At 17.1% G+C, this 22,587-nt stretch overlaps 6 protein-coding genes across 6 annotated transcripts; 2 read left to right on the top strand and 4 right to left on the bottom strand.

The window, feature by feature from the left end:
- Positions 1–217: 217 nt before the first annotated feature.
- Positions 218–2,394, bottom strand: PADL01_0037400 (alpha/beta hydrolase,putative; the record flags this gene model as incomplete). Its single annotated transcript, XM_028680611.1, has 2 exons — positions 218–2,140; positions 2,353–2,394. The coding sequence occupies 2 exons, from the start codon at positions 2,392–2,394 to the stop codon at positions 218–220; spliced, it is 1,965 nt and encodes a 654-aa protein (XP_028541389.1).
- A 2,459-nt stretch (positions 2,395–4,853) lies between these two features.
- PADL01_0037300 (Plasmodium exported protein (hyp12), unknown function) lies at positions 4,854–5,676 on the top strand (the record flags this gene model as incomplete). The annotated part of the gene is made up of 2 exons (XM_028680610.1): positions 4,854–4,919; positions 5,080–5,676. The coding sequence occupies 2 exons, from the start codon at positions 4,854–4,856 to the stop codon at positions 5,674–5,676; spliced, it is 663 nt and encodes a 220-aa protein (XP_028541388.1).
- Positions 5,677–6,720: 1,044 nt separating this feature from the next.
- On the bottom strand, positions 6,721–9,177 carry PADL01_0037200 (acyl-CoA synthetase, putative; the record flags this gene model as incomplete). The annotated part of the gene is made up of 1 exon (XM_028680609.1): positions 6,721–9,177. The coding sequence occupies one exon, from the start codon at positions 9,175–9,177 to the stop codon at positions 6,721–6,723; it is 2,457 nt and encodes an 818-aa protein (XP_028541387.1).
- Positions 9,178–12,562: 3,385 nt separating this feature from the next.
- On the bottom strand, positions 12,563–14,622 carry PADL01_0037100 (serine/threonine protein kinase, FIKK family; the record flags this gene model as incomplete). The annotated part of the gene is made up of 3 exons (XM_028680608.1): positions 12,563–12,655; positions 12,819–14,330; positions 14,437–14,622. 3 exons carry the CDS (start codon positions 14,620–14,622, stop codon positions 12,563–12,565), a joined length of 1,791 nt encoding a protein of 596 aa, XP_028541386.1.
- A 3,587-nt stretch (positions 14,623–18,209) lies between these two features.
- Positions 18,210–19,179, top strand: PADL01_0037000 (Plasmodium exported protein, unknown function; the record flags this gene model as incomplete). Its single annotated transcript, XM_028680607.1, has 2 exons — positions 18,210–18,407; positions 18,595–19,179. The coding sequence occupies 2 exons, from the start codon at positions 18,210–18,212 to the stop codon at positions 19,177–19,179; spliced, it is 783 nt and encodes a 260-aa protein (XP_028541385.1).
- Positions 19,180–20,360: 1,181 nt separating this feature from the next.
- Positions 20,361–21,982, bottom strand: PADL01_0036900 (heat shock protein 40, type II; the record flags this gene model as incomplete). Its single annotated transcript, XM_028680606.1, has 4 exons — positions 20,361–20,932; positions 21,061–21,460; positions 21,638–21,763; positions 21,872–21,982. 4 exons carry the CDS (start codon positions 21,980–21,982, stop codon positions 20,361–20,363), a joined length of 1,209 nt encoding a protein of 402 aa, XP_028541384.1.
- Positions 21,983–22,587: the final 605 nt, after the last annotated feature.

Below are 22,587 nucleotides of genomic sequence, written 5' to 3'. Positions count from 1 at the left end.
TCATCATATTATTTACATTATGTGATCATTTAAAACAATCATTTTATCTAATTTATGTTATAAATATTCCATATGATAAATGAAACATTTTATATGTATACATAAATTAATGTAATATTAATTTTATTAAAAATATAATAAAAATATATATAATAAAATAAAAAATATATGAACAGAGACACACATATATATATATAAATATATATATATTTATATATTAGCTAAATATATTGTTGAGCCAATCGATAAATATCGATGACGTTACTTTATTATCTGGCTCACAAGATAATTTGTGACATCCATAATTTAATATATGTGCACTCAAATGTTTATAATTGTTCTTATCCTTTTCATTTTTTTTATCACTTTTTGTAGAATTTTTCATCCTTTTATAATTTTTATAATGTCCATGATCACATGCTTTCCATAAAATATCCTCATCTTTTAAATCCATTCCTGATAAAATTACATAATCTTTTTCATATTTACATGTTTTGTTAGATAAATTATTTGATTGATTTGATATCAAATTTTTATCATCCCCACTTTTTATAGTTTCTGATATATTTGAATTATTATTCGACTTCATATGGCACTCCTTATTTAAATGATCATTATTTTTATTATTACTTTCATTATTATTTGAATTATAATCTTCATCTTTTTTATTATATATATTAACCATTTTGTTTACAAAATTTACAGTACCAATCGGATCCACTATACTATCATATTTTGATTGTAACACTATAATATCAATATCACTTTCATCTATATATTTTAAAATTTTACTTTTCATACATGAATAGGTACCAAATAAACATTCTAAAGCTATACCAGCTTTTAATTGTTCATGGTAATGATAAGGATCTATATAATTATCCAGTTTAACCCATGGATATTTTAGATTTCTACCTAAATCTTTAAATCTATAAAGAGGAAAAATTTTTTTAAGAATATATGCTAGGCCTATTAACAATTTATTAAATAATGAACTTGTTTGTTTTTCTATACTCATCATAGGAGATATTAGTGCTAAACCTTTAATATATTTTCTCCATTCTTTTTTTTCTTCATATATCCTTTCAAACATTTTCACAGCTATACATCCACCCATAGATGCACCCATAATTATTATAGGTCTTAATTCATTTTTTGCTTTCCATTCATTTACAAATATTTCTAATGCCTGAACAGCATCAGCGACGAAATTTTCAAAATCTTCAACAAAACATCGTTCATTTCTTGATGCCTCTGATAATCCATGTGATTGATTATCAATACCACAAAACGTATAACCATTATCATTTAGTGTTTGAATCCAACTACTTTCATAAGACAATGTCCTTTTTCCACAATTACAATAATTTGAAAGACCACATTTTGAACAATAATATAAGTTTTTATAAACATCATTATCTTTATCACTTTCGGTAAATAATAAAACATTATTATCATCCATTGATTTTGTAAAATCTTTTTTATTTGTAACATTTTGTGAATGTACATTTTCATTAACATTATTCTCATTATTTTGTTTTTTATTTGATATATTATCTTTAGAGATAGAACAATCCTCCTTTTTTTCTTTAGATATATCTTTATTTGATTGAGAACAACTATTCCTTAACTTACTGCTTTGGTTAATAGAACATTCTTTCATTGTGTTTTCATTCTTATTAGCCCATTCGGGTCTACCATAATAATTTAAATATTGGTTTCTTAAATGTGTAGTAATTCCATGTAAAGCAAAAACATATGCTTTAGGTTTTTCTTCTTTGGCTTTCCATGTATATCTAGCTATTTTAAAATTTTCTCTGTTGGTAAAAAAACTTATCTCTGGGTTTCCATCTTCAAAAATAATATTATTCTCGTTTCCATGACTTTCTTTATTACCCAAAATAAACTTATTTTCCTCTTTTGATTTTTCATCTTTATATTTATAAACTTTATAATTATCCACTATAGTATCATCATCACTATATAAAACCCCTCTTGATATTTTATGCATATATTTCCTTGAATCATATAATTGTTCATTTAAAATATTCGCCATACTTGCTTTTCTTAATAATAAAATGTTCTCTATATTTTGATATCCGAAAATAGAAGATAAATATGTTTTGTGAAAAAATGTATTCTATATTAAAAATAAAAAATACAATAATAAAATAAAATAATAAATATATATATATATATATATTTATGTATAGGTATATATATATCTTATATATTACACATTTTTGTAATATAAAATTAAAATATAAAGAGTACCTCATAATATGTTACACAAACAAATATGAAAAATGTTATCCAAAAATATAAAGACATTTCTATTAATATTTATTCAACTAAATTTCCTATTCTCAAAGAAGAACTATTCTTGAACAACATATTTTTAGCAAATTTATACCTAGATAATAATAATTTATTTTTTTTAATATTTATTTAAAAAAAAAAAAAAAAAAAATTAAACCTGTTAAAAATTAAAAAATTCTTTACTTTTTCTTAAAATATATAATATAATTATTTGTTATATATATATATAAATATATAATCATAATATATAAATAAATTTTACATTTTAATAAAAAGAAACATATAATAAATTTATGAAATATCATATATGTACAAAAAATCAATAAATAATCTATGATATTTTATATATATTCATAAAAGAAGACACTATAAAATATTAAGTTCATTATGATTATTATTTTATTATACATTAAAATAGTTTAAATTTTATATAAAATTCTAACTCAATATGTATCATATTATTATATTTTATATACTAAAATATATATATATATATATGTATATATTAGCAAATAATACAACCCCCAATGTAGTTATGTAACATAAGCATATTATATTATATATATATGTGCATTTTTTTTTCTTTTTTTTTTTTATTTAATAATATAACAAAATAATAATTTTATATAAATAAATTATAAACTAAAATAAAAAAGTGATAGTATCCAATAAAGAGGTAACTATATAAGTTTTATTTGATAATTAAAATTTATATAAAATAATACTGTTAATTTATGTTAAATGTAAATAGATATAATATAACATAATATATACACATAAAAAAAAAAAAACACCTAAATCATAATATAAATATATATTATATATAATCAAATAGCGTAAGGATAATTCCTATAATTAATTAAAAAAATAATAATAAAATAAAAAAAATATAAAATCTTAAAATATATATAATATATATATTTATTTATTTACATATTTTATATGACAGTAACATAGGTTTTTTACATCTATATTATAAATGTACTCATTTTTATTATATATATATACATATATATATTATATTATATTATATTATATTATATTATATTATATTATATTATATTATATTATATTATATTATATTATATTATATTATATTATATTATATTATATTATATTATATTATATTATATATTACATATTATATAACTAAATTATTAGATTTAATTGAAAATGTTATTTTAAACGAAATATTATTAATTAAGTATATCAAAATATATACTATATATAGTAATAATATAATAATACAAAAAAAAATAATATAATAAAACTAAAATAAACAAATTATTTATTCCATTGTTCTTAATATTTATATATATTTATTTATTAAATATAAAATGTATTTTATATATAAAATATATATAATACAGATCGAACAGAACAAACTAACATAAAACAATTTTGTGGTTGTATATTTTATTTTAATTATAGACGAAACAAAAAACAAAATATAAAATACATTATTAGATATAATAAATAATATAACAATAAAATATAGATCAATTATTATATTATTTTTCTTACATAATTAATTATAATATTAAGATTTTATTTCTTATATAAAAAAAAATATATTATAATAAATAATAATAATAAAAATAAAAAAATAATTAATTATATAGCTCAATTATATTTTTTATATATTTTTATTTTTTATAATCTTTCTACATAATGGTCTTTCAAAATTATAATATTTTATAAATATATTTATTAAAAACATATTAATAAAATATATATATATATATATATCAATATGTTTTAATTAATTCTAATTTAATTTATAGCATTTAAAAAAAAATCAATAATTATAAAAAATAAATTTGCATATAAATATATCTAACCATACATATAAATATACCTTTTAATAATAAACACATAAAATTATATTCAAATTCATATTTTGAATTTAATTCAATATACATGCATAAAATAATAATAATAAAATATATTTATATAAAATATTATATATATATATATATTATATATATGCATATTTCAAAAAATTATATAAAGAAATTTAATATATTAGAAATACATATTTTTATATTTTAATCAAAAATTGTGAATAAACTGAAGACATATTTATTTGGAAGCATCATTAATGAATTCTTTATTCAAAAAAAGAAAAAATTATATAAGTATATAAAACAACATACCATAAATATAAATATTCCTTCTATAAAATATTTACCTTCATTTTAATACACCATATAAAAATATATAATTTAAATAATTTGTTTTTATTATAACATATTTATATATAAAATTATAATTATAAAGACTCATTTTAATAAATATTAAAATATTATAAACTATATAATTATATATATATACATATAGTATTTTTAATTAAATATGGAATATAATATAAAATAATTTATATATTTAATATTATTAAAAAAAAAAAAAAAAAAAAAAAAAAAAATTTTTACATATATATTTTTTATTAATAATAATATAAAATTTTACAATTTTATTCTTCTTATTTTTCAAATATTACTACTAATATATTTTTATTATTTTTATTCCTAAATATGGTTGTTCTAAAAAACGTGTTGGTTATTTCTCCTATATTCTTTTATATATTAATACCTCAGAATGTAAATTAATCAATATATGTGATATTTCATTTTTTATATTTATTAAAAATGTATAATAAATGAATAATATAATATACATAAAAGTAATACACATATATATATATATATATATATATATATATATATATATATATATTTTTATTTATATATTTATTTATAGGATATTCAACAAATTGTTATTCAAAAACAAGAAATCATATTCAATGAGACAAATATAATACCTTTTAGATCATTGGCACAATCCTCCATAGCACATCCACCAAAAAGTCATAAAAAGAAAAAAATAAATGAAAACTCCCACGATTCCTCTAGTACCAATAATGAAAATACTGAAATGACACAAAATGAAGATTGCCAATCAACATCACCAAGAAATGGAAGGGAAAAATCATCAAGAACTAATCCAATAAAACCAACTGAGAGTAATGAGCAAAGACATAACACAGGTCCATCAAATAATGTAGATAATAAAACAGATATCTTTTATATGTTAAATCGTTCCAGGATAGAACATGCATATCATTTAATAGACACGTTAGATCTTAAAAATCGTATCAAAAATGATTTTAAAGTATTTATTTATTTATATTTAACAAACAAATATGCAAGAAAACAATATGAGTTATACAGATCTATTAAAAGACATATTAAAAAATACCATAATCATCCTGAACTTAGTTTTCTTATAGATTTTCCAAATGTAGAAGAAGAACTTTATTATAAATGTTACCCTCAGAGACAAAAATATAGACAATAAAGTTTAAAAAAATAATAAGTGTTATAACGTAAAAAATATATGTATATTATATAAATATATATGTATGTAAATTAATAATTTGATAATATAACTTCTATTTCTTAATTAATTTTCCAGAATATTTCTATTAAAACCATTTATAATCCCATATAATATACACTGCTGTTTTAATTTAAAATTAGAGTCATATACCTTAAAGTAAAAACTAACTAAAAATTTACATATAATCATTTATATTAATACTAATATTATGTGTGGAAAAATTAATAATAAAAAATATGGAATAAATTAACATTTTTATATAATTCTTTAAACAATATTTCAAGTATATTATCATTTATATATACCTTTATATTATAACATACTTTTTATTTTTATACTTTTATATTTTTTATAATATATTAAAAGAATAAAATATATATATATATATTTATATATATTATTAAATATTAATTTTATATATTCTTAAAATAAATTATTGTTTTAAAAATAACATTAGAAATGTACAAATTTAAAATATATCAAAAAATATATTTTTCTTTTTAAAATAAATAATTACAAAACATAATAAATTATATATAAGTAAAAATGTTTATCCAAATTAAAAAAAGTGTATATTGTAAATAAATGTACATAATAAAGAATATACTGAAAATATTTTTCTTCTATTCCCTATATATGATACATACTCTACAATAATATTTATATTTAAAACAAAATTAAAATTTTTATCAACACACCAAAAAAATCAATATATATAATGTAAAAAAAAAATAAAACAAAATATAATTCATATACATATTTAATCAAATCAAATAAAACATTGTTAACAATATAATAGCGAATTAGTCATATATATGTTTAACATTATTTAAAAGCAAAAAGTACAAATATATGCTTATAAAAATGATTATTATAAATAAATACAAATATAATTTTAATATCGGTATAAATTATATATATATATATATATATTATCATTTTACAATATATATTTATATCTAATTCTGTGTGTTTTCTTTCTTTATTTATTATTATTTTTTTTTAATTATTCCTTTCTTGTTGTGGTATTTCATTGGTAACTCTTAATTTAACCTTTTTATTTGCAACATCTTTTTCATATTTTCCCAGATCATTTTGATCTTTTGAAATTGAAACATTTATTAATTTATTTGAAACTTTATCTTCTTGTTTATTTGCATTTTTTTTTTCTTCTTCCTTTTTTCCATTAATGCTACTACCAACAGTACTTCCTTTTAATTTATTTTTATATATATTTTTAACTTCATCAATGAAAAATGCATAATCTTTAAATATATTGAACCTTTTTACTTTAAATGTTGGAGTAAGATAATTATTTGTGTCCCATATTTTTGAAGTTATATATATGTTATTAACACGATTGTATCCATTTAAATTTGTTTCCTTATAAACATCTAACATTTTTTCTTTAACATAATCAACAAAAATATTACTATTTATATTATCATCAGTTAATTTATCTATATAATTATTTTCATTAAGTCCAGCATTTTCTAACATATTATCATCTTTTAATGATTTAAAAAATAAACTTTTATCTATCGCTATAATTGCTAGTGGGCCATCCATTGAATCGTCAGCATAAACAACACAATTGTTAATAAAAGAAATTTGTGAATATAAATTATTCAGCATATCCGTTTCTAAATATTCCCCTTGAGATAATTTAACTAATCCTTTTGATCTATCTAAAAATAATAAAGATCCATTTTTATTAATTTGAACCACATCTCCTGTTATAAAATAGCCATCTTCCGTAAAAGACTTTTTAGTATGTTCCTTTTCTAAAAAATATCCTTTAAATATAGAATCACTCTTAACTAATAATTCTCCTTTGGGTAAATTATCCGAAGCTTTGTATATTTCCCACGATCTTACTTTATATTTGGTATTTGGAGCAATAGGTCCTCCTATACATTCAAAATTTGAATCTTGCACGTGGTTACCAAAGATAGCACCCGTAGATTCTGTTAAACCATAACCTTGACAAAAATTGATATTTAATAATGTACATAATTCCTGGGCAACAGATGGTGATAATTTTCCAGCACCATTTAATATAACTTCTAAATTTGGATTAATCTTCTCCCTTATTTTACTGGATACATGAAAAATATTTTCAAGAAATTTAACTAACCATCCATTTTTATTATGTTTACGTAAGGATATCATATTTTTTACTATATATTTTTTAAAAGCTGATAAATTATTGATTTCGTTCATAACATTAGTATAAATTCTACTAAACACTTTAGGTACTCCTCCCATTATAACATCCTTTGAATTAAATATATCTTTGGAAAAATAATTTATATCCTTACTCCATATATTTATTGTCCCACCAAATAATATAGTATTATACGCAAATGTTCTTTCAAATACATGTGATATTGGCATATAAGATAAATGATATTGAAGACTATACCTTTTTCTTACACTATGATTATATATAGAGTATAATTGATTATATAAATTTTTATTGCTCAACATAACACCCTTTGGCATCCCAGATGTTCCAGATGTATACACAATAGACGTAACAAACTCAGGATCCTCATTTATAATATTGAAATTTGTAGTTTCTGTCTTTGTCATATCATCAAGTAATATTAGTTTCTTTCCACAATTATGAAATTTTTCTTTTAAAGCATTAATCTTTGCTAATTTTTCTTTATCATATTGTATAGGACTTAAATTTACACCTTCCACCGTTTTCGATAAGTCACTTTCTTTATTATTATTTATATTATTTGAATGTCCATTAGTTTTTAAATTAGATTTTTTATTTTCTTTTTCATTATTTGAATTTATCATACCTTGTTTAGCTACTGTATCTAAAATTATAAGATTTTTCAGGTGTGGCAATTCATTTCTACGTGCCATTAAACCCTCAACCAAGTCTAAATCCAAACATAGCCATTCTAACTTTGTTTTATTTAATATATCCACAATTACATCTATACTAAATTTCGAATGCATCACTAATGTAGTAACACCACTAAGCATAGATCCCAAATCAGTAACCAGCCAATTTATAGAATTACTACCATATAAACCTAATAACTTAAATTTTCCATTATTCATTTCTTCATTATATGTTTTTTCTGGAATATTAAATTCCTCATATTTATTCAAGCAATTACTAAAAGATAATACTTTTTTAAAAAAAATTTCATAAGTCATATAATTCTGAGGTTCACCACATTCATGCTCTATTAAGGCTATTTTATTATTATTTAAGTTATGTTTTTCAAAAAACATTCTCATTATATGTTTATATACATATTTTGAATTTCTCCTTTTATAATCCTTCATGCAGTATGCACAAGATTCATTTTCATTAGCTCGCTTTTCACATATTTCAGAGTATTCTTCATATTCACTAAGAAATTGACTCACATTTGGTCTTATATAAATTAGATAAATAACAAAAACATATATATTAAAAACTATACCCATTTAAAAATAATAATTATATTTATATCAATGGGCGAAAATATAAAATCACATATATATATAAATATATATATAAATTAAACAATTTGTTCATATATATAATTAGTAACTATTTATTATTATTATATATATATATATATATTCCTTATATATTATTTTTATATGTATTTGTAAATGTACTAACAATAGGAATGTTATGTTTTGTATAATATTCCATATATATACTCAAAATGTATAAAAACAAAAATATATCTTAAATCCTACACCAAATATTCATATTTTTTTCATTTATTTTACAAAACGCCATATACTACCATCACATATTATATATACATATATATATATTATTTTTTATACTTTGTTTAAATAACAATATATTCATAATATAGTATTATATATATATATATATATAATAATAATAATAAAATAAATTCCTTAATTAAAAAAATAAATTATTATATTTATTATATATATATATACCATTTATATTTTTTTTACTGAAAAATATTTTTATTATTATATGATCAATATGCAACCATAAACACAATTATAACATAAATAGAAGAAATTATATTAATTTATATAAAAAAAAAAAAAAAGTATATAAATATTCTATATAAATTTATATTATATAATTATAATTATTAAATTATTTAATAGTTCATTTCTAAAAAATAATATATTATATGTTAAATAAGAATAACATGAACCATATTGTTCTTAAATTATATTTAAAACAAAAACATATTAATATTTATATTATATATATATATATATATATATATATATATATAAACCATGTCATATATATAAAATTATATATAATAAATTAAAGAATAATTTTTTTATTATAAATCAATATTTTTCATAGTTATTATTTTTTATTATTATTTTTTTTTTTTTTTTATACTATTACAAATTAAATATTATACTACCATATTAATAATTCTTTTTCTGTTTTATTCTATAGATTTAATCTATTGTATAGAGATTAATCTTATAAACAAAAAAAAAAAATAGAGAAAAAAAAAAAAAAACTGCACATATATGAATTAGATACTTATTCTAAGTCATTCAAATTTATATATATATAATAAATTTTCTGAATGTATCTTGAATAAATAAAAATATTTAAAAATATAATATTATAAATAAATATTTTTATTTAAGGAATATAAATACAAATAATTTGTAAAACAAAAAAAAAAAAAAAAATAATAAATTTAAAAATTAAAAATTAAAAAATAATTAATTATATATATATATATAATTTTATTAAAATATCTCAAAAGATGTCTTAATATAATATATATATTTCAAAATATTTCGTATATAATATAATAATATTATTATATATTTATTACTCGAAATAATATTTAAAATATATTTTTCTCTTTTATTATTATTTTATATTTTTTTTTTTTTTTTTTTTAATAACATTATTACGTTTATTTATAAATTATTATATAATGTATTTTATTTATAAGAACATTTGTTTTTTAAAAATTAACCTTTTTAATTATTTTATATTTAGATAATTTATATATTTATCTACTTATTTTTAATTCATATATATGGTTGTTGATACATTATACAAATTTTTTATTTTCAAAAATAAAAAAAAATAATAATACTAATAATAATTTACATATTAAATATCTCAATAAATATGTAACCATTATTCTAGATTTTTAAAAATAATTTATAAAATATTACAAAATAAGATGTTATTCTGTACATCATATTACTAATATTTATAAAATGTATTCATAAAAATTAAGAATGAAATGAACATAAAATTATATAGAAAAATGCTTATTTTTTATTTTAATTTTCAATTTCTAATATTAATATTCGTAAAAATTAAAAAATTATATATTAAAAAATAAAATTTATATTTATATGATATTCAAAATATTTTATGAAGCATTTAATATGCATATTCTATCATAGAATTAATATGTTACCGTATTTCTTTACAATAAATAAATATATATATGTAATAATTTATATTATTTTAATTCTCAACAATTAAAAATAAAAAAAATTATATATATAGTCTGATCATACGCTTGTAATGTATAGAAAAAATAACACTGCTTTTTTAAAAAAGTATAAATGTTGTTAAGTTTGAAGAACATGAAATTTTATAATAACAGAACTAAAATAAATATCATCAAACTAAATGAAAAAATATTATTTATAATATTGAAGAATAATTACCATATATATCTAAAAATATAAGATACTTCATTAAATATATATATATATATATATATATATATATATATTAAGAATCTGTATTTATAACCATCTCTAAAAAAACATTATTTGTCTACAATAATATATAATTAAAATTCATAAGACTATTTCAAAAGGTAATACTATAATATGAAATATTTTCGTTAATTTTATACTTTTTTTAATAAATAATATATAAAAAATCAAATAAGAATAGAACCCTCCTAATTTTAAATAACAAAATGAGAAAATATATTAAGATGCGTAATAAACTTTTCATTTTTATTTTATTTTCTTTAAATTATAATATGAATTTTAAAGAAAGCTTTCTTTATAATCACATAAAAAAAATGAATAAATTACAAATCCTATATACAAAATAAAATATAACTATGCGTTAAACCAATATGGTATGCAAAAATACTGTATTTTAATTTATTCTCATTTTTATATAAAATATATAGTATTAATTTTATATTTATCATAAAATTTTAATAATTTCTTGCTTTTTTTAATAAACAAAAATATTTTAAATTTATATATATTCTTATGAATAAAATGTTTATTTTAAAAAAAAAAAATGTATTTCTTATAAATTATTTTAAGATAATTTTATATAATTCTAAATATTTAACACCGTACACACTCCCTATATATTAAAAAAAAAAAAAAAAAAATAGTATATAATATATGAGGATTATTTAAATTATTAATATAATATATTATAAATAAAAAATATGTTTAAAAAAAAAATTAATTAATAACAAAAAATATATTCAATTGTATATTTTTATAATAGTTAAATTCAAATTATTGTTAAAGTAATTTTATCGAAAAAAAAATTACATCAAAAAAAAAAATAAATAAATAACAAAATAAATTAGAATTATTCTTCATTAAAATAACAGATATAAGGTACAATTTTAAAAATATAATTAAGATAACAAAAAAAAAAAAATGTATGATTTAATTCTTATATAAAAAAATATGTTCATAAATGTTTAATAGAAATATATATGGATCTGAATTTCATATAATTTTTATTATGCATTAATATTAAAACTAATACATTTAATATTTTTATATCACATAAATGATGTGAAATATATATAGAAAAATATTTATATATAATTAATATTATAACATATCATAAGGAAAAATCATTTTCTTTAGTAAACCACGGATAACTTAATAAATTTCTCAAAACCAGCTTTTTTCTTTTCTCTATGTGTAATAATTCCTATAAAAAAAAAAAAAAAAAAAAAAAAAAATTATATATATATACATATGAATGGATGTATTTTTATAATTATAAAACACATTATTTAATAATTATGCATATATATTATTAATTTTTTATTCCTTGTGTGGAATATATATATATATATATATATATATATTACGTTGAGTATGTTTTTTAATCCACTAGGCCAAGTACTAGTCAATTGAAATACATCAAGACTCATATCACATTTTTCAAACTTATAGAAATTTTCATCAGTTGAGGCATCGGAACATTGCCATATATGCCCATCATTCCAAATCCAAATGAATAAAATTCCAAGCATATATTTATCAGCACATGTAACATTAAAATAATGTTTTTTTCTTTCATCCTGAGATGTTATCGCATTCAAATGTTGTAATGGGTTTTTTATATTTAATATTCTATGTCTTTTATATATTTTCCAACATTCTGGTGGCATATAAGCAGACTTACCAACAGTAGGTACACAAGATTCAAATAAACATAAACCTTTAGTTTCTTCGACATGTCTTAACTTTCTTGTATATATAGGAGTACTTTTAGCTAAATCACATAATCTTAATTCATTATTTTCCGAAATTAATATATTTTCAGGAGTAAAATCTAAATGGGTTAAACCTGCATCATGTAACTTTATTAATAAATTTAAACTATCATATATAATTTTCTTTTTTTTTGCATACTTATTTCTTAATATTGGTTCTCTTCTACTTTTAACCAAGTTAGTAAAAAGACTTTCACCAAATAATTCATATATTAATACAACATTTCCTTTCTTATTATTTTTTATTTTTTCTTCTAACATTTCATTAAAAGAATCAATATTTTCAAAAGAAGATTTAGGTGGTGAATCCTCCTTTACATATTTACGATATGGTTCATATAATAATGCATAAAGTTTTGCTGTTATACCAGGATGATATTTCGTTAGAAAAGCTGATGCAACAGCTTCCATCACAAAATTTTCACCACCTACAAGAAATTCTCCATTATATTCATTCATAGAATGAAATTGTTTTACCCATATATCAATTGGTATTTTTTTTATAAATGCTTTAACTTGATCATTTGCATTTTCTTTTTTTGGATCAATAGTTGTTTTAAACATTTTCTGAACTCTACTAGTTCTTATAGAATAATTAACTGTTGGTATAGCACTTAACCTCCAATAATTATATTTTATACCATTTAATGAATAATCAGATGAACTATGTAATATATTACTTATAGCATCTTTACCTAAATCCCATGTATATACAGTTTTACCTTTTATTTCTTCTTCTATATTATTTGTATCTTCAATATTTTCATTATTTAAATTCATTTTATTATTATCATCTAAATTATTTATATTTCTTAATTCAATATTCGCATGATAAAGATCAACTCCACTTAATTCAACATTTTTATTTTTATTTTCTAAGGATTCATCTTTATTTTCATGCTTCTTAATTGATATTTTTCTATTATCATATGAAATTTCATTATTCAAACCATTATCATCTATTTTACTTATTCCATTTACTTTATTATGTTCAGGATTCAAGTTTTCATTAACAATAATATTAACATTTTCACTTAATTTTCTGGAATGTGAACTTTTTACATCTAATGAATCAATAAATATTTTATCACCTCTGACAAAAATCTGAAAAAAAAAAAATAACAAACATATTAACATATGTACATATATATATATATATATATATATATATATATATTTATTTATTTATATTTCCTTTTTTGTGTCTTACAACTAATAAGGAAAATATAAGTACACATAAAAATGATTGTATATTAAATGGTCTACTTAATTTACATGCTTTCGATTTTCTCTTTTTATCCCTATAAGAGGTACAACCGCCATAATTTCGCCTTTTTACATTTTCTTTTAAAGTGTATTCACTTAAAGAAAAGCAAAAAAAATTAAAACCCAACATATTTAATAAATATATTGTTAAACGAAAAAGAAAAAAAAAAGAAAAAAGTGAAAAAGGTAAAATAGGAATAACAATAAATATACTATATATATATATATATATATATATATATATATATTATTAAAATATTTCAGAGGTGCAATGATAATTTTAGACGTAAAAATATATATAATTATATATATTACATAAAATTAAATTAAAAACAAATATTCACATAAAAAGATACAAAAAAAATTAATTATTTTGATTCACATATATATATATATATATATATTTATGCATATGTGTAGAAAAATATTTTTATTACCATTTTTTTCAGAATGTTATTTAAATTTATATATTTTCATATGAAATACATACTAATTCTAATGATTATAATACATATTATATATTTTTTTTTTTTTTTCCTTCTATTATAAAAAATTTGTTATATCAAAATTATACAAATTTATTAAAAAATATAATTTATTTATCATAAAATATATGAATTTATATAAAAATATTTTTAATATATATTAACAACCGTATTAAAAAATATGTAATTTATTTTACGCTGTTCAACCATCAAATTATTCACTTCCATAGAAAGTGCAAAAAAAAAAAAAAAAAAAAAAAAATCTTTTTAGACAACGCTTTTTTTCACATTTTTCAGAAATAATTTTTTTTTAAATTATATATTACAGTTAATATATATATATTATGTATTAATTTTTTTTTTTTAATCAAATAATATATATTAATTTAAGGAAAAACAAAACAAAACAAAAAAAATACTGCAAAAACATTATGCAATATATTTATTTGCATATTTTTATAAACATTAAAACAGACAATAAAAAGAAAATTATAAAAAGAATAAAACGGAGAACTATTAAATGATATAATAAGTATATTAAACTATAATGTAAAAAATATATATATATATATATAAAAAAATATAAATAAATAAAATAATAAACTAAAAAAAAAAAAAAAAGAAAAAAACTTATATTACATTAAGTGGATCTATGAAGTTATAAAGATATTATTATTACTAAAACAAAGGAGCAAAAGAAAATCAAATACTTTAGATTATTATATTGTATAAAATATTAATATATATATATATATATATATATATATTTATTTATTTATTTATTTATTTCACATTTTAATTTTTGTTTTCAAAACAAACTAAAACATATTTTGAAAAATATTTATTACATGACTGTATATATATATATTTCTCAAATCACCGAAAATATAAGCATCCTACAAAATAAACAATTTAATAATTATTGTTATATTTATAAAAGATTATATAACCATATATAATATATTTAAATTATGAATAGAAATATAAATAACTCATTAAATTATTTAAAAATAAATATCCCTATAATTCAGAAACATTATATTTTTATTGTTCTTTTATATACTAATAACATTTATGTATTTATTTATATTGTATATCCTAATATTATTTAATAAGAAATACTTTCAAAATAATATTATATTTAACATAAAAAAAGAATATATATATATATATATATATATATATATATATATATATAATATGTGTGTATAATTTTAAAAACAGCTAACATTTTATCTTGTATTACATATTTATTTTAGTTTTTTAAAATTATCATAAGATAAAAAAGGGGATCATTTAAAATATATAATGTTTATGTTAGACTTTCATATGATAAAGTTTTACTAAAATCTGAACATATAAACATTATTTATAATTCATATATGTAAATATATTTATATTATATGATAATATATATATATGTTTCAGTAAAATTTAAACATGTGCACAACATATTTTATAATACATATATTTTTCATAATAAATTGTATACTGCATATCATACACTTCATTCTTTATAATAACTTATATATAAAATTTATATGATAAAGAATTTCCATATTATTATATAAAAAAAATATATTTTATAAAAATATAAAAAGATATAATTTAAATATTTAATAAAATATAAATTTTGAATAAAAAAATATTTTCATTTTTTCTAAACTAAAATTTCATATTATTTTTATATTCCTTTATTTTTTTTTTTTTTTATTTATTTTTTTTTTTTTTTCTCTTTCCGTTATTATAATTTGAATATAAATTAGAATATATATTTTTTTATAATATATATATATAATATTTATTTACAATATAAATCATTTCCACATATATATTTTTTTAGTACAAATAATTTTAGTTTTTTCATATTTAATTTAAAATAATCCTTATAAATTTATATAATTTTTTTTTTTTTTTTTTGTGTTCATTTATATATATATATATAATATATTATATTATAATATTTTTATTAAATTAAAAAATAATATTTCTTCATTTCATTTAAAAAAAATAAAAAAGCTAAAACACATGTATCCCCTATATTAATTAAATTTAATTAATTTATCTGTATAATATAGTATATATAGATATATAATCATTAATATATATATCATGCATAGTGTTAATATTAACATTTTCAAAAAGAATATAGAACTTCTTGCTTATGTTGTATTAATAATATAATTGTATGTTATACATATATTTTTTCTTGGTTTTTTTTTTTTTTTTTTAAATTAAAAATAATATAACATTATAGATTCATAGTGAATGAAAATATAGAAAATATATTTTCTATATCCATATAATTTCCGTATTAAAAATTGTTTATAACTCAAGATAAAAAAATATATATATATAACTATTCTATATGTTTATTATATCTTTGAATAACATAATATAATATATATATAATTTACATTTAGGATAATATATATTCATTTTAAAAAATAATTATATAATAATTTCCCTAATATTATTTTTATTTTATTATGTAATTAATTCCTTTAAGAATTCTAAGAATTTAAAAATTTATCTATATAATATTATTAGATATATTTTATTATTTATTATATATTATATATATATAATGTACATAATTATATAATATGCAAAATAATATATATATTATTTAATATTTACACAAAAATTCAAATTTAATAAATATCTTTTTGCGCAAAAAAAACCTTATTTCTATATAAAAAATTAATAAATTTATTTCTTTACCATTTTTTTGAAATATATTCAAATATATAATAAAGTTTATTTTTACAAAATAAGGAAAATATCTTAAGATTTAAAGAAATTTCCTTTTTTTTTAAAATAATAAAAAATTACATAAATTTTATAAGAATAATAAATTCAAGAATAGAATTCAATTAATTCTTTTAGAATTTAAATAATAAATATTTTCTAAAATCAAAACAATTTATAATAAATTTATTAAAAATACATATATTTTTTCTTCTTTTTTTTTTTTTTTTTTGTTTTTTGAACACAAGTATATTATAATATTTTAAAATAATATTTTATTATTATATTATTGAATATTTTTTTCTTTTCTTTTCTTTCCTTTTTTTTTTTTTTTTTTTTGTTCTAAAATATATATATAAATATATCTATATATATTTTATTTTTATTTAATTATCTATTAATTTTTTTTTTTTTTTTTTTTTTTTTTAAATTAACATGATATATTATTTTATTTAAAAATAAAAAAAATAAAAAATATAAAATGATGAATAAAAAATCAATACAAAGTGAAACCTTTTTATCTGAAAGAAACTATGAAAGTATAGATAAAAATATGATGACTAAAAATAAAAGAAGATTAATGAAATTCCAAAGTAAAAGTAAAGTAAGATCGTTCCTTTTTTTATTGGAACTTATGGTATTCTCCCTTTTCATATGGATTTTAAAGAGTTCAAAGCATGTAAGTTTATATATATATATATTTATTTATTTATTTATTCATGGATACATATTTTTCTATTGCTATACATAGAAATATATCAATTCTGTTAGCCATACATAAATATAATGATTGTTTTTTCATCCATAATAGCTACCTATATATAAATACATATTTCTTTATTTAACCCTTTCCATTAATTTCTTAGAATGTATCATCCAAATCAATATATAATAAAAATAAATTCCATAACACTTTCAATAGAAGAGATACAAGAGTTTTATCAGAGAAAGAAGATCAATATATTAAGAATCCAAATCAACCTAATTATCCTCATAGAGACCTTGACGTCTGTAATTGGGATGCACCTTATGATCGTGAAAAAAATCCTTGTGCCATTCCACAAAAAGATGAACCCATTGAAGGCATACAAATAATTGATTATGTTGATAAAGAAGAAGAAGATAAACTTAAACATGATGTGAAATTACATTTAGCCAAACAACACTATTCATTAGTTAAGGATATATATAAACCTCTACAAGCTTATGCAAACGCTTTTTCCAAGGCCTTAGAGCATTATGCCGATAGTTTAAAAAGAATTAACAAAGCATTAAATTTAGATATTTTACGTACTGTTATATGCGCATTACTCCTTATACAACCAATAATTTTATTAATGAAGCTTCACCCTGAAATTCTTGTTCATATACCAATCAATATTATAATATCAATGATTGTATTTAAATTAATGTATAGATCAATACGTAACCAACAAGAATCAAATGAATAGAAATTCAAATAAACATTTAAACAATTAAAAAAAAAAAAAAAAAAAAAAAATTAATATAATAAAAATAAAAAAAATTTTATACTTATATCATTATTTCCTCTTTTTTATTATAACCCATTTTTTATTTTATATATATATATATACATAATATTTTAAAAGTTTTATTTTGACTTATGTACTTTATAATATAACTTTTACATATATTTGTTTTGCACTTCTAGTAAATATAATTATGTCTATAATATATGTAAGTTAATTTAATTTTTTTTTCTTTTTCTTTTTTTTATAATGGTGAAAATGGTGTTTTCGTAAATGAAATAAATAATAAAATAGTTTTGAATACCACGAACCTATATATTTTTATTTCATTAATTAATTTGTGTTTGTTTTAAAATATCTTTAAAACATATCATTAAGACATTTTTCAATAGGATCCTAAATACCTAAAACCTAATTAAATTATTATATTTCATGGTAAAAATATACTTGTCAATATATAGTATAATTAAAACGTGTTATAATTATTTTTATTCCTACTAAAAAATTTAAAAAAAATGAACACTATATTTTATAAATATTTTAATTATCCAATTTATTATAACATCAAATAGGTAACAGTTTCTTTTAAAAGAATAAACAAAATTTGTTGGATGTGTTAACAAAAAAATGTTTTATTTACACATAAAAAATATAGTATTCATTTTTTTAAATATTAATTAAAAAATAATGTATATATAGTTATTATTATTTTTTTATAAAAGAATAAGTTATAATTTTAATAATATATATATTAATATGTATAATATACAAATAAGTGAAATTTCCAATATAAAAAAACAAAATAAAAAAAAAAAATAAAAATTAGAAAAATTAAAAAAAAATAAACAAATTAAACAAATAATTAGACAAAATAATAATAAAATATAAACTAAAATAAAAAAAAATATATATATATTTATATGTATTGTTATGAAATAATATATATATATATATAATAATATTTCTTTTGTGATATTTTTCCCTTTAACTCAAATTTCTAATATTACAATTAAAAATAACATAATAATATTGTTAAAATTTTTTTATCATAATATTATATTTAATTTTTCACATTATTAGGAAGGTGTATAACTTTTCCTTTTCAAAAAAAAAAAAAAAATTATAAATGAAAAAAAATAAAACTAATAAGTATTTGCCAAGGTTTCCTTTAATGTTCTTTTTTGTTCAGGACTTAATTTTTTAGGAAATACAATGTCAAATTCAATGAAAAGATCACCTTTAACAGATGGACTTTTTGAATATGGCATACCTTCATTAGTTATTATTTTTTTACTATTTGGATTAATTATATCATCTACTCTTACATTTATATCTCTATTATCCAAAGATTTTATATTAAATTGAAAACCAGTTAAAGCTTTATCTAATGGTAAATAACATTTATATATTAAATTATTCCCTTCTCTTATAAATCTATCATGTGGTTTTGTTTTTATAATAAAAACCAAATCTCCTGGTTGTTCATTAGGAGATGATTGTTCTCCCTCACCATGAAAATTAATTTTGGTTCCATCACTCCATCCAGGTTTTACATCAACAGTTATAAATGTATTATCTTCATAACTATTAAGACCCACAAACCTTTTCCTTGTTACCTTTAATTTTTTTCTACAACCGGTATATAATTCTTCCAGTGTAACTAGCAAGGGAACTTCAAATGACGCACCTCTACCAAATGATCGAGAAAAAATATCTGCGCAAAAAAAAAAAATATATATATATATATATGTGCATGTTTGTTTATTCATCCATTTATATACATATATAAACATATATCACATATATATAATATAAAAGTTTAATTTTTTTTATTTGTCTAACTTGATCTATTTGATCTAGATCTTCTTGAATTCATATTCGCGAAACCTTGAAATGATGGAAAGTCATCAAAACCTTGTGAAAAGAAAGAACTTGCCTCATGAGAAAAAAATCTATTAAACAATTCATTTGGATCTATATTTGAATATGTATAATATGTTTCATCGTTATTTGTATATCCTCCTAAATCTGATTGTCCAAATAAATCGTAATTTTTTCTTTTCTCTTCATCTGATAAAACTTCATAAGCTTCACCAATCAACTTAAATTTCCTTTCTGCTTCAATTTTATCTTCTTCATTTTGGTGCTTATCAGGATGCCATTTCATCGCTAGTTTTCTATATGCTTTTTTTATATCATCTTGCGTACAATCCTTAGTAAGACCTAATACAGCATAGTAATCCTAAAAATTAAAAAAAAAAAAAAAAATTCAAATATGTATATAGGTATTATATGAAAAATATATATGTATAATATATATATTCCTTGTCTAAAAACAAATAATATTTCCTAATATTTTTTTTTTATCTGTTCATTAATATATATATATATATATATATATAATATTCTTATAACATACAGTTTCATCTATCTTAGAACTTTCTCTCGATGACCCCGAGTTAAACTCTGCTAATGATCTCACAGAGGTAAAATCAAACACTTTTGTATTAAAAATTTCACTTCCAAATGATAGGTTCTGTTTATCCTATACCAAAAAAAAAGAACATATATATATATATATACACTATATATTGTATAAGTCAATATCATAATACAGGTAACCCTAAGTTATATTTTTATCTTTTTGTCTTACATAATTAGAACCAATTAATACATATTGCAAGGTATAAAATAAAACAATTTTAATAATAAAGAGGAAGACTTTATTTTTCTCTCTTCCTTCGTATTTCTTTAAAATGGACATTTTTTTATTTTTTTATTATAATAACCAAATTTTATATTTAATAATTCTGCTTATATATTAAGCCATGAAAAATAAAATATAACAAAATAAATAATTATTATCAATATATTTCTTATATATATATATATATATATATATATATATATATATATATATATTATTTATTTATTATTTTTTTTTTCTTTTCATCTATAAAAATTTGTAACAGTTTAAAATTTTATATATAACTTAAAAACCACAACCGAAAACGAAAAGAAAAAAAATTAAAATAAAATATACATATATATTATAATATATATAATATAACAAAAACAAAATTATATATCAATAAAAACTTAAAAATTACATTATGAACAAAATAATGCAACTAATAAATATATTATTCTCATAAAAACATTATCATCTTTTTTTTAGAAAATAATAATTACATAAATATTATATATTCTTTTTAAACAAAAATTATAAACCATATATTAAAATAGAAACATTTTATAATATTATTATATATATTTATATATATATATAAAAAATATTTTAAATTTATATATAAATTATTAAAAACCAAATTAACGGTTTTTTTTATGTTCTGGTGGCTTTAAGAAATT

This window comes from Plasmodium sp. gorilla clade G2 (assembly GCF_900097015.1).
Source record: "Plasmodium sp. gorilla clade G2 genome assembly, contig: PADLG01_00_66, whole genome shotgun sequence".
NCBI lineage: Eukaryota > Apicomplexa > Aconoidasida > Haemosporida > Plasmodiidae > Plasmodium > Plasmodium adleri (nom. inval.).
The sequence above is the reverse complement of the archived record's forward strand: the minus strand, read 5'-3'. Positions and strand labels throughout refer to the sequence as shown.